We start from the raw sequence: 14,497 nt of genomic DNA on the forward strand, positions 1-14,497 counted from the left end.
TTATTTTTTATTTTTTATTATTTTTTTTATTTTTTTTTTATTTCGGTTCAATCAACCATTTCGTATATATCAATATTCCTTTACCACACATCCTTTTGGTCCGTGTAGCCTTTTAATACCGTTTGGTGTATATTTAGATATTCACCACTCGAGTAATGTTTGGTTTGGTCTTGCCCATACTGTTTCCCTGACACAAGATGGCGCTTCCGTTTTACTGCTGTGGAGGGTTGTGATTGATGTGTTTATTTAAGCGGTGCGTCGGGACGTTGCTCACATCCCGTGACCACGTCCTGTTGTGACGAAACGGCGTAGGGAGGAGGAGCTACGTCCCGACGACACCGCGATACACAGACTCGTAGGACACGAGTTTTCTTGGAGCCGGCCGGCTTTCTATTTTACATGCCTGCAATTTACGATGCTTTTGTAAGTGCAACCTTTATATTTTTTATACAATAAATCGCTGGATTTTACACTATGTGGAGCAATTTATCTTTTACATGGCAATATTTCCATAAATGCTGAGGCTGTGTGGAGTGAGTCCCAGGTCCCGTACGCTGAGTGCCTGCTTAAGGATCCCTGGCTGGGGTACAGCCATCTGCCTCCTGGGTCTCCTGTAATTTAGAGACCATTTCCATCTGGTAAGAGGCAGCAATTTTTCTTGGAGGTGGAGGTTTATCTACGCACCTTATATCCTATCACAGCGAGATCCTGTTACATTACCTCACAGAGCACCTGGAGATCAGTTTTAATCTATGCATGTCAATGTAATATGGATGGACTTTATTTAATACTGCTTTTTTGAATCACGGACTTTCTTTAGTTTTTCAGTTTCTTATGTTGTTACACTATTATGGTTTAGCTCTGTGGTTACAGTTAAGCTGTATTAATGTACATATTGACACTAGAGGTACATATTGTTTACTGATTGTGATATGCAATATCTGTTTTTTTGTTATATACACAATTATTCTCATTTATATTTTATTCACTTAATAGCATTTTTAATTTCTTTCATAGTGTTTGACACTTTCACTCAATGACCCACATTCAATCTCCACATTCACATCATTTTTCAGGCATTTGCCTTTCGTCACTTTAGTTTTCAGCGCGACTTTTTTTGACTTACGCTGTGTTTAGATGCTTGGAGGTGCCATTAGGAATGAATGGCGGCACCACACGGCAGTAAAAGAGCATTTCGGGTGTGAGAATAGTTGCGATTCCCACAACCGCACAGGTGTGACCCTTGCCTCAGGGCTGGTTCACACCAGATGCAGTCCGGTGCCATTTTTAACTCTGCACCAAAAACGCATAGGCAGTGTTCAGACCCCTTTCACGCTGAAGGCAGTTTTCAGGTGTTTTAGCGCTAGAAATAGGGACTGTAAACTGCCTCCCATGCCGCCCGAGTGTGAAAGCCCGAATGATTTCACACAGGGGCGGTGCGCTTGCTGGATGTTAAGGACGAGCTCCGGCGTGTTCGCACAGCCCACGTGCAGAGCCCGCCAGGAAGTCAGCACTGCGCTAATCACAGGCAGTGAGACCTTTATACGATGTGCAGCTGCAGAGATCGGGAAATGTCTCTCTGCCTGTGATTAGCGCAGTGCTGACTTCCTGGCGGGTTCTGCCCGTGGGCTGTGCGAACACGCCGGAACTCATCCTTACTGGATGTTAGGAAAAGTCCTGCAAGCAGCATCTTTGGGGCAGTTTGGGAGCACTGTATACAGCACTTCCAAAACGCCCCTGCCCATTACAATGAATGAGCAGCGCTTCTAAAGCGCCTGAAAAGCACTTCAGAAGTGCCGCAAAATGGGCGTTTTTAACCCCTTCTTTGAGGTAAAAAGCACCCCGCTAGCAGCCGAAAAGCACAGCTTAAACAGCGGTAAAGTGCCGCTAAAACAAGCAGCACTTTACTGCTAATGCACAGGCAGCCCCAGTGTGAAAGGGGTCTTAACACCTTTTCTAAAGCCGTTACACTGAGCTGTCAACAGCGGCTTGACTGTGGAGGTGGGTGCAGGGGAGGCAGCCAACAACAGAAGCCCCATAGTAAGTCTATGGGTGATGTCACTTCCCATTCATTTCACAGCCATTGTTGGCTGTGTCCTCTGCTGAGCTTCTGCCTCTGGAGACCTTACCAGAGCGGCTTCAAAAAAGGTATGCATAACGATTTCTTCTTTACAGGGCTAGATAGGTTAGTCCTAGGTCGTAGATGCCTGTAGATTTAGAGATTTTAGTGGTAGGGTGGACTTCTACTTTAAAGAGGAGCTCCAGTCTGGGGAAAAAAAAAAATTTCAAGTCAGCAGCTACGAATACTGTCCAGGTCCTGCAATGTCGGCAACCCGAACCGATTCGGGCATTGTAAGTAGAGGAAATCGTCAGTGAAGCGCCCCCCCCCCCCCCCCTCCTTATTCTATTGGCCCTTAGCTGATACTAGTGCAGTCAAGAAGAGTAGAACATGCTGTGTTTTTTCTGTATGGAACGTGGCAAAACACACAGGAATATACACTCACCGGCTACTTTATTAGGTACATCTGTTTTAATTGCTTGGTAACACAAACTGCTAATCGGCCAATCACATGGCAGCGACTCAATGCATTTAGGCATCTAGACATGGTGAAGACGACTTGCTGAAGTGCAAACCGAGCATCAGAATGGGGAAGAAAGGGATTTAAAGTGGATGTAAACAATCACATATATCCAGTGAAGTGAATAGCCTCACATGATACACAGGGATGAAACAAATCTCCCTACAAAAGTTTTACATGTATATCTGCTGTCTACAGGTTTATATATTCTTTAGAAAGTGAATATTGTGTTAGAATTTTCACTTCCTCTGTCAGCAGTGGGAGGGGAGTCTTGGCATACACTATGTGACAGCTGATTGGAGAAAAGACAGCCCCCCCCCACGTAGACAGAGGAAGACAAAAGCATGCAGCAACCTCCCCAACACAAATTTCCAGCTGCTTTTATCTCTGTGTTGGAGAACTTGTCAGAAGTTATCATGCTGATAACAGAGGAACAATGCGGCAGAAAGACATGGGTCTTTGGAGAGAGAGAAGTAAACACTACAGATACATGTGCCCAGGTCAAATTTCATGAAACGGTTTTACATCCGCTTTTAGTGTTGTTGGTGTCAGACGGGCTGGTCTGAGTATTTCAAAAACTGCTGATTTACTGGGATTTTCACACACAACCATCTCTAGGGTTTACAGAGAATCCTCCAAAAAAGAGAAAATATCCAGTGAACGGCAGTAGTGTGGAGGAAAATGCCTTGTTGATGTCAGAGGAGAATGGGCAGACTGGTTCAAGATGATAGAAAGGCAACAGTAACTCAAATAATCACTCATTACAACCAAGGTATGCAGAATACCATCTCTGAATGCACAACACATTGAACCTTGAAGCAGATGGGCTACATCAGCAGAAGACCACACCGGTGCCACTCCTGTCAGCTAAGAACAGGAAACTGAGGCTACAATTTGCACAGGGTCACCAAAACTGGACAATAGATGATTGGAAAAACGTTGCCTGATCTGATGGGTCTTGATTTCGACTGCGACATTCAGATGGTAGGGTCAGAATTTGACGTAAATTACATGAGAGCATTGATCCATCCTGCCTTGTATCAACAGTTCTGGCTGGTGGTGGTGTAATGGTGTGGGGGATATTTTCTTGGCACACTTTGGGCCCCTTAGTACCAATTGAGCATCATTTAAACACCACACCCTACCTGAGTATTGTTACTGACCATGTCCATCCCTTTATGACTACAGTGGACCCATCTTCTGATGACTACTTCCAGCAGGATAATGTACCATGTCACAAAGCTCAAATCTTCTCACCACTGGTTTCTTGAACATGACAATGAGTTCATTGTACCCCATTGGCCTCCACAGTCACCAGATCTCAATCCAATAGAGCACCTTTGGGATGTAGTGGAACAGGAGATTTGTGCATCATGGATGTGCAGCGGACAAGTCTGCAGCAACTGTGTGATTCTATCATGTCAATATGGACCAAAATCTCTGAGGAATGTTTCTAACACCTTGTTGAATCTATGCCATGAAGAATTAAGGCAGTTCTGAAGGCAAAAGGGGGTCCAACCCGGTACTAGCAAAGTGTACCTAATAAAGTGGCCGCTGAGTGTATATGTCCTGATATGAGATGAAGGTAAAAAAAAAAGTGGGGGAAAAATGCACAGGAAAGCATCAAATACATGCATGCAGAAACACATCCAGAACACAGAAATTGTGGTGTGCACCATCCCTTACAGCAGAGCTTAACTTGCTTTTCCTTCAACGGTCCCTGTCCCTCACTAGCACCAGCATCTTCTGGGTGTCAGAGTTCAGCTGCCTTCTTTGGCTGGCGTGGGATGACATCACTCCTGTGCATGCGCAGTTTAGTGTACATGCTGGAGAGCGATTCGAGCAAGGCTCATTTACACAAGGGATCGCTCTTCAGAGGGTGTTTGACAGGCTGTAAGGAGGAGTTGTGTCACTTTAATGTGCACTGCAATGCATTGTTAACCTCTTGGCGCCAACAGCATGCAAATATGCTGCCTTTTGGCAGGTGAGCCGAATATTTGCGTGCAATATTGCTAAACCGGCTGTGCATAGAGTGCACACCCTGCGCACTTTCGGCACAGTTACCAGCAGCTAACGGAAAGCTCCAGATCGCTGCTCGCGATCAGGAGCTTTCTGATCATATTACAGCCTATCACATCTGTCACATAAGCCCCGCCTCTTAGCATCTGTAACCCCATAAAGTGGCGGGAGGCTCCAGAGCCAAAGGGTCCAAAAGCATTGTTTTCATTGCTGGCGTGGGATGACATCATTCCTGCGCAGCTCAGTTTACATGCTGGAGAATGCTTTGAGCAGGCAGGTAGGTGTATTTTATTGCAGAAGAGACCTTGCATGTGTTTTGCAGTAAAGAGCATGTCTGATCAGTTTGTGACAGCAGGACTTTAGTTCCAAACACAACAGGGGGGTTTATTCTAGGGATCGACCGATATTTGTTCTTTCAGTGCCGATACGATACCGATATTTTGGTCACCTCTCTTGCCGATAACCGATATTTTGTACATTACAGTTAAATTTTTTTTTCAGTGTCATTGTACACATTTTTTTTTTTTTTTTTTTTTTTTATCACTGTTATTGCTGTCACAAGGAAGGTAAACATCCCTTGTGACTGTAATAGGCATTGACAGGTACTCTTTATGGAGAGATCGGGGGTCTGTTTCCCTTTTTCTTTGTTCGGGTCTTCGGCCAGCCGGCGGACGTGTCGGCTGGTTGCTCAGGCCTCCCGGTGGGGTGGGACAGCCCGGGCGAGCGTCAGTAGGTGGCGGGAGGAGGGGAATTTCCCCTCCCGCTGCTTGTAATAACAGCCGAGCAGCTGCTGAGCCGCATCGGTTATTACAATAAAGCCGACTGTTCCCTCTAAAGAGCGGTACTCACCCGGTAAAACCCCTTTAAGTAATATCGGTCAGCTTTTTTTTTTTTTTTTTTTTTTTTTTTACCATTACTTCTAAAAAAGTGAATGTAGGTCGATCCATAGTTTATTCTTGCTGTGGCCGAGAAGCAAATTGTACAGCCACAACACGTCCACGCCCCTACCCACTGCCTTTGCAGCTTAAATGTAGAGGTCTGCCCACTGCTGCAAAAATTAAAAGGCAGCAGCTACACATACGGCAGCTGCTGACTTTTAATAATAAGACACTTACCTATCCTGGAGTCCAGCGATGTCAGCGCCGCAGCTGATGTTTCCATCCAAGCGGGCCACCCATTTACTTGTATGGGCAGGCGGATGTCAGCAGAGATGTGTTTGCTGACACCTGTCTGCCATTCGACCTGATAAAATCTGCTCAAAACAGACGTATGGCGATACGTTCGCCATACGTCCAGCGGATCGGATGAAAATGGACAGCGGATCCGTTTTCATCCAATCTCCAATAGAGGACAGCGGGGCTGCACAGTGAGCAGAGACGGACCTGTTATCCGCCGACTCAGCGGGAATCAATGGAGCAATCTCCCACTAAGCTAGTGGACTCCGCTGAGTGGATCTGCCCCGTGTGAAAGGGGACTAAGAGGCAAGCGAAAATGAGAGGGCAATAGACTCAGCCATTTCTGGACTGAAAATGTCTTGATGGCTTTGACTCCAGTGCTTTGAATTATTGATCCAGGATAAGCATGCAGGTTAGAAAAGCTAAAGTGCAGTCATAAATCTAACGCCGATTTGCATACTTGTTCCAGTTCAGTTGCTCAGAAGGTATTGAAGCCACTGATAATTCAGTGTAACAGCTGGGCAGTTGATGGGAGAAGTTGGCAGTGGGATCCTCCATACTCCCTCAGTGTAGGTTTCCTTAAAGCCCAGCCAGGGCTTGATTATTATTATTATTATTATTATTATTTTTTTTTTTTATGATATCCCGGGAGATTAAAAAAAAAAAAAAAAAAAAGCAACAAACTGCCATACTTGGTGTTACCTCCTCCCCAGTGCTATCTTCTGTAGTAATTATGATTTATCACTAGATGTCCTTGGTATTCTGGATTAAATAAATCATTCAGCTTTTAAGGACACATTTACTTTGGATTAAATGACCGTGTCATTCAGCACAAGTTTAAATTTTAAATAAATGTGTACTGTCTGTAAAATTAATCTTCAAGTGCAACCAACGCTGAAAAATCTTCCCATCTGACCCTTTTTGGTAAGCGTATGGTCCACTTCTGCGGTTTCTTCCAAGGCCCTTATGTCACTACAAAATACAGTAATGATGTGGGGTGGTCATCAGGTGGAACCACAGCATGGAGGAACGCACCAGACATGTGACACTCCCAGGAGGGTGTTTGATGCTGAAGCCAGTGTAATATTCTAAAGTTTTCATCTCGAATAATAATGTCACCAGGATTATTTTATCTCCCATAAGTACAGGGAATGTAGAGCTGTGGTAAACTTTACATTAATTTTCCTTTTGTGTTCACATTATCCAGATGGTAGGGAGCTTAGTTCCTGAGGAAATGTCTTGGGTTAAACATGAGCAGCTTAGACTAACAGCGTCCTGATCTCCTCTTTCACCTTTTGGTATTATTGTTTTCCACAATTCTCATAGAGAACTTCATTCTAAAGCCCCTGTGTTTAAGGATTTACAAGTAAAACCTCATACATGGTATCTACTGTGTTTAAGAGCAATGTGTACAGCAAACTTTCACCAAACATTGTTAATGCTTACAGCAGGTTTCAAGCAACTTTGTTGACACTCTTAAAGCACCTTCCAGCTCCAGTTTGGATATGTTAAAACACAGATGATACTGGAAGTTGTCACTTTAAACAAGTTGCTAGCAAGCTTTCAGAAAGTTTGTAAGTATTGCTGAAGACAGTTAAAGAGGAATTATGACTAGAATGTGACAATCTTTGAAGAAGCCCTGGGGGATCCAGTAGGGTTGTCCCGATACCACTTTTTTAGGACCGAGTACAAGTACCGATACTTTTTTTCAAGTACTCGCCGATACCGATTACCGATACTTTTTTTTTAATGTCACGTGACAGTGTGTTGTGTGTTTTTTTTTTTTTTTTTTATTTTTTTTTTTTTTTTAATTTTTTTAACAGTGCTTTCTTTTTTTGGGGGGTGGGGAGGGAGTGAACAGTGTATGTGTGTGTGTGTGTGGTGTTTTTTATTTTTTTTTTATTTACAATTTTTATTTTTTAAAATAATATTTTTTTTTATACTTTATTGCAATATGTGTTTTTTTTTTTTTTGTTTTTTTTTTTTTTTTTTTTTTATCAGCCCTGTTGGGGGGCTTTGGTGAGATATCAGGGGTCTTAACAGACCTCTGATATCTCCCCCTTGAGACAGAGAAAGAGACCGAGGATAGAGATTCCCCAGTCCCTTTCTCTGCAGCCTCAGCTGCACTGAGAATGAATGGAGAGAAGACAGCGGCTCCTCTCCATTCATAAACTGACACATCGTAATCACAGGAGATTACAATGTTTGTTATGTGAATGGACAGAGTCAGCTGACTCTGTCTATTCACAAAGCAAGGAGGAGGAGGACGGCGGAACGGAGGGGGACAGAAAAGGAGAGGGGATCGGAGGGGACAGTCACAGCGGAGAGGCACAGAAAAGGAGAGGGGAACGGAGGGGACAGTCACAGCGGAGAGGCACAGAGAAGGAGAGGGGAACGGAGGGGGACAGCGGAGAGGGACAGAGGAAAGGAGGGGACATGGAGGAGGATGCAGTGACAGTCAGCGGTGAGCGATCACCGCTGTGTCACTAAAGCAGCTGAAAGCCGGCGGGGGGGAGAATCTTGTAACTCCCCCACCGCCGATCACAGCTGTCCTCTAGGTATCGGGGGAAGCATCGGGAGCATTTGCCCGAGTACAAGTACTTGGGCAAATGCTCGGTATCGGTACCGATACTAGTATCGGGACAACCCTAGGATCCAGTGCACATAGCACTTTGTCCTGTTACTATCTATGCATTAGTTTAAAAATTAAATGACTGTACACTGCCTTGAAAAAGTATTCATACCCTGTTTAAAATTTTCCAAATTTTGTCATGTTGCAGCCAAAAATGTAAATGTATTTTATTGGGATTTGAAGTGGAAGGAAAAAGATAAATGGTTTTTAAAAATTTTTACAAATATCTGAAAAGTGTGTTGTGCATTTTGTATTCAGCCCCCTTTACTCTGATACCCCTAACTAAAATCTAGAGGAACCAATTGCCTTAGGAAGTCACATAATTAGCAAATAAAGTCCACCTGTGTGCAATTTAATCTCCAGTATAAATACAGCTGTTCTGTGAAGCCCTTAGAGGTTTGTAGAGAACCTTAGTGAACAAATTGCATCATGAAGGCCAAGGAACACACCAGATAGGTCAGGGATACAGTTGTGGAGAAGTTTTAAAGCAGGGTTAGGTTATAAGTAAATATCCCAATCCTTAAACATCTCACAGAGCACTGTTCAATCCATCATCCGAAAATGGAAAGATTATGGCACAACTGCAAACCTACCAAGACAAGGCTGTCCACCTAAACTGACAGGCCGGGCAAGGAGAGCAATAACTACTTCCAGGCCAAGCACGTCATATGACGTCTTTGACTTTCAGTGGTTATATCTGAATGATGACTGCAGCTGCAAGCATCATTCAGATATCTTCTTTTTCCGCTGGCTATTCTGTGCACCGTAAGAACGATCATAGCGGCAGTTCATCCGCTTGATCGTTCAGCGGGAGGGGACATCCCGCCCTCCGGTGCTTCTCCGGGATCGCCCGTGCCATAGGGAACCCGAGAAAGAAGCCGCCGCCGGATGAAGAGCATGGAGATTTCCGGTGACCATATGGTCACCAGTCACCTCTGACTGTCGAGGCCCAGGCGCGATGTTATGACGTCGTGTCCGGGCCGCGGATGTCAACATAGCCGACATCCTCAGCTGAAAAGCATCAGATCTGTCTTTTTTTTTTTTTTTTTTAATATCTGATGCTTTCCTTGTAATAGGAATAAAAGTGATAAAAAAACAACAACATTTTTTTAAAGAGAAAGTGTTAGATAAAAAAAAATGACAGTAAAATAAACAATAAAGAAAAAAAAAATTTAAAGCGCCTCCGTACCTGTGTGCTCGCGCATAGAAGCCAACGTACACGTAAGTTCCTCCCACATATGTAAACGGCGTTCAAACCACACGTGTGAGGTATTGCCGTGTGTGTTAGAGCGAGAGCAATAATTCATTAGACATCTAACTCTAAAGATGTAACCTGTAAAAAAATTTTAAAGCGTCGCCTATGGAGATTTTTAATTTCCAAAGTTTGGCCTCATTCCACGAGTTTGCGCAATTTTAAAGTGTGACATGTTGGGTATCTATTTACTCTACGTAACATCATCTTTCACATTATACAAAAAAAAAAAATGGGCTAACTTTTACTGTTTTATTTTTTAATTCATGAAAAGGTTTTTTTTTTGTTTTTTTTTTTTAAAGAGTTTGAAAAAATTGTTGCATAAATACCGTGTGACATAAAAAGTTGCATAAAAAATATATAATGTTTGGGGTTTCCGAGTACTTTTCTATAAACAAATTATGATTTTTACATGTAGGAGAGCAGTGCCAGAATAGGCCTGGTATGGAAGTGGTTAGTCAGAGAAGCAGCCAAGAGGCTCATGGTAACTCTGGAGGAGCTGCAGAGATCCACAGCTTAGGTGGGAGAATCTGTCCACAGGACAACTATTAGTCGAGCACGCCACAAATCTGGCCTTTATAGAAGAGTGGCAAGAAGAAAACCATTGTTGAAAGAAAGCCATAAGAAGTCCCGTTTGCAGTTTGTGAGAAGCGATGTGGGGGACACGGCAAATATGTGGAAGAAGGTGCTCTGGTCAGAGGAGACCAAAATTGAACTTGTTGGCCTAAAGCAAAACCCTCTGTGGGGCGGAAAACTAACGCTGCACATTACCCTGTACACACCATCTCCACCTTGAAACATGGTGGTGGCAGCATATGGGGATGCATATGGGGATGCTTTTCTTCAGCAGAGATAGGGAAGTTGCTCAGATGTGATGGGAAGATGGATGGAGCCAAATACAGGGCAATCTTAGAAGAAAACCTGTTAAAATCTACAAAAGACTTGAGTGGGGTGGAGGTTCACCTTGCAGCAGGACAACGACCCTTAACATGCAGCCAGGGCTACAATGGAATGGTTTAGATTAAAGCATATTCATGTGTTAGAATGGCCCAGTCAAAGTCCAGACCTAAATACAATTGAGAATCTGTGGCAAGACCCGAAAATTGCTCTTCACAGATGCTCTCCATCCAATTTGACAGAGATTGAGCAATTTTGAAAGGAAGAATGGGCAAAAATGTCACTTTCTAGATATGCAAAGCTGGTAGAGACATCCCCAAAAAGACTTGCAGCTGTAATTGTGGTGAAAGGTGGTTCTACAAAGTATTGGCTCAGGGGGGCTGAATACAAATGCACACCACACTTTTCAGACCTTTTATTTGTAAACATTTTTGAAAACCATTTATGATTTTCCTTCCACTTCACAATTATGTGCCACTTTGTGTTGGTCTATCACATAAAATCCCAACAAAATGTGGAAAATGTCAAGGGTCATGAATACTTTTTCTAGACATTGTATGTTGTGCTGTAGCTGCCCCCCAGGCTGACACCCAATTTTTGGGTGTTTGGGGAGATACAGCCAAGAACGGAGTCCCTGTCCTTTCTCTAAGTTGACTGATTCTTTTCGCTATTATGAATAAACAGTCATGGGTAGTGTAAAATTGCTGCCCGCTGATGGTAAACAAACACAGCACCAGCAGATACATCATACAGCCCCACAGTGCTGTCTTTATAGTTTACTATCATGAATGAACAATCAGTACTGGCTAGACTGTGTGATAGAGCTGCTAGTAAACCTACAGAGCAACGGCAGATACATTTCACGGTCCTGGCAGTGCTGACTATGCATTCACAATAGTAAAAGATCAGTCAGTGCCTAAGTGCTGTGTACATTTACTAATAGCTAGCAGCTCTATCACACGACCTTGCTGCACTTTCTGTTCTTTTACTATTCGTTAGTCAGTGCTGTGGGGTTGTGTGATAGATCTGCTGGCTGATAATGAATATACACTGCATTAGAAGATGGCTCATAGAGCTCTGCAGCGCTGACTGATCTTTTACTTTTGTTAATGGTCAGTGCTTGTGTTGTGAATTGAGCAGAATAATGTTATTCAACATTTGTTTTGAGCACTAAGAGGGATTTTGCAGCATACCCAATAGTTTTTATAATGCAATCACAATTGGTTGTTTACATGTGAGTGGAGCTAACCCTGCCTCCTGCACTGCTGAATAGCGGTGCTCATCTCCCCTGCTGCTAGATGAACATATTGGAACCAAGTACCCCATGTGCTTAGTTTGTAAGCGCTTGCTGTACACATTTGACCTTTAAACACACTGGAACTTGTATGTACCAGCCAATCAGACTTCAGCAGAAGTGGGTGGTATGGTCAAGAGCTGGAGTTTTTCTTCATCTTTCTAAACCAGATCCTTAGGTCTCTTTGTAGATAGTGCTATGTATTTTAACGTATGGGATAGTTCCAATGATGGCTTTTTAGAAACCAACATATATGGATGCATGGGCTAAAACTTTTCAGTCCCACATTTAGCACTTCTATAATCTTTGGGGACATTATCCAAGGTTTGAAGATTTCATCTTAGAAATGCATGGTTCCTTTTGGAATTTTTATAGTGGGGACTGTGCTGGTGTGAAGATGAATATTGTAAAGATTACCTGGTGTCGGGGTAGAAGGGTCTTCAGCATGTGTCATGATTTGTTACATCTGAAACTGGGATTTGTGAAGCAGTATACAAGGGCAGAGATGCTCTTCTAGATTTATACTTTTTATATTTGATCTGGTTAATGCTCATTGGGGTTGATTTACTAAAACTGGAGAGTGCAAAATTTGGTGCACCCTGCATGGTAGCCAATCGGCTACTAACTTCAGCTTGTTCAATTTTGCTTTGGCAAAAAAACCCACAAAACTGGAAGCTGGTTTCTATGCAGAGCTGCACCAGGTTTTGCACTCTCCAGTTTTAGTAAATCAACCCCAAGTGAGACTTGATGGCAAACCCTTGGCACACATAAGATAGAATCAACCATTAACACCACAGTGCTTATGCAAGTGTATAATATAAGTTTAGCATTGAACCTACCAAATATTCACATTTTCTTTTCAGACATTTTTATGATTCAAACATCCTTCCTGTATTGCATAGCCAGTGAATTGATTGCCCTATTCACCCTTGCAACTGCAGCTTCCTGTATCACCTGCCTGTACACTAGACTATATTTGAGTGTCAGCATGAAGTTAAGGAGTGGTCCGAGCTCTCTACTCAGCCCATCCCCTCCTGTGATTTATTATTGGTCATTGAGGACGGCCATCTCATTTCTTGCTCAGTAGCAAAGCATTGGTGGGAAAGAGCACCTGTGTTCAGGATAACATGTTTTCACAGGTGTTTGCATTAGGTGTAGACAGCCTCTTAAAATAGATCTAAACCAAACCTCTAAGACCTAATATGATCTTACACATGTTGATGTTTTAAAACTTACTTTTAGCCTTTTAAAATCTTCAGATTTGGTTAAAATAATACCTGGTGATCCTGCCATTAAGGACCTTGTTCATTTACTTTGCTGTTATGAGTTGACAGTGTTCTGCCCTTTTTGCCGGATGTTCTGCTGCATTGTCATCATGTCACAGGTACTTACAGCAGAGACAGACAGCTGTTCAAACGCAGACTGTGCAGGGATGTTCTTCAGGAACCCACCTTGTGTAGTAACGTGCATCATCATTGGAGCACATGCATGTAGAAATAAAACAGCTGCAGTAAGACTGCTTGAGATGAGTATGGCTGAGGTGCAAAAAGGATAGAAAAAGGTGAAAACGTTTTCAAAAAGAAATATTATTAGAATTGTTTGGCACACATAGCTTAGAAAACCAAAGGTCACCTGGTAAGGTTTAGATCAGCTTTAATCCAGTCTGCTGAGGCCATGCTGTTCATTCTTCACAAGGGCAGTGCAAAGGATCTTAGTAGGACTTGACATATTAATAGCCAGCTGGTGACTAGGTCCACAGACTGCTAACTATTCAGTATTCTTTTGGATTGACTGACTTAATGTTTTGGCATAGATTATTTAATGTAAAAAGTCAGCTTTTAATGCACTTATATTATTGGTTAGATAGCTGGATATCTTTGTAAAGGTTTGGGAACCTTGTCAACCCTTTGTATTTCGTACCCACTTTCAATTGAATTGCTTAACTCAGTGCATGCTTTTTCCAAATTTCTTGCAGGAATTTGGGAATGATGATGATCGGAAAACTAATATAAGGTGAGCTGTTTGTTCTCAACTCTATTAATTGTTTGGTTGTGTCCATTCTGTCTTCTGTTGCATTGTAATAGTTACAACGTTTGAATAAAATTACACACTCTGAAACAATTTGGTATTCTAGGTATTTTATGCCAGGGGTGACCAACCAGTGGCCCGGGGGCCACAAGTAACCCACGGAGCCCTCTGAATGTGGCCCATGACCTCCTACTCTAGGATGGGTGGTTGGCAAGTCCAAATTGCGGGTTCCCAATCTGCTATCCCAGAGCGTCAATGTTATGAATGAAGCCGGGGGGTAGAGGAGGCAAGCGGCTGCGGATCAGAGCCGCATAAGCCGATGCTTTCTGTATTGCGCCGCCTGCTGTTGCAGGCGAAGTGATACCAAATGTACCCTGCCTGGGACAGCAATAGCCGATGATACCTGAATGGAAGACTGTTATTAAAGGTAAGTTTTAATACTAAAATCACAGTTATATATGGACATATCTGTTCTGCAGTGGTTACTGGTCAAACTGATCCACAAGTGCAGTGCACCTGCGGGTTACCTGCACTGAGTCATAGACTTCTTTTAGTACCTGTGGGTTTGGTGCGCTTTCATAAAGTGCACTACACCTGCAGGATATAATAGAAGGCTATGAC

At 43.0% G+C, this 14,497-nt stretch overlaps 1 protein-coding gene across 2 annotated transcripts in view; it reads left to right on the forward strand.

The window, feature by feature from the left end:
• SSH1 (slingshot protein phosphatase 1) overlaps positions 1 to 14,497 on the forward strand; it is a 160,094-nt gene that overhangs the window by 6,129 nt on the left and 139,468 nt on the right. For both annotated transcript variants that reach the window (XM_073630053.1, XM_073630059.1), the window contains exon 2: positions 13,824 to 13,861. In XM_073630053.1, coding sequence (XP_073486154.1) covers positions 13,824 to 13,861 — 38 coding nt within the window. The remainder of the gene's footprint in view (positions 1 to 13,823; positions 13,862 to 14,497) is intronic.

The sequence above is a fragment of the Aquarana catesbeiana genome, linkage group LG01, assembly GCF_042186555.1.
Source record: "Aquarana catesbeiana isolate 2022-GZ linkage group LG01, ASM4218655v1, whole genome shotgun sequence".
NCBI classification, from domain to species: domain Eukaryota; kingdom Metazoa; phylum Chordata; class Amphibia; order Anura; family Ranidae; genus Aquarana; species Aquarana catesbeiana.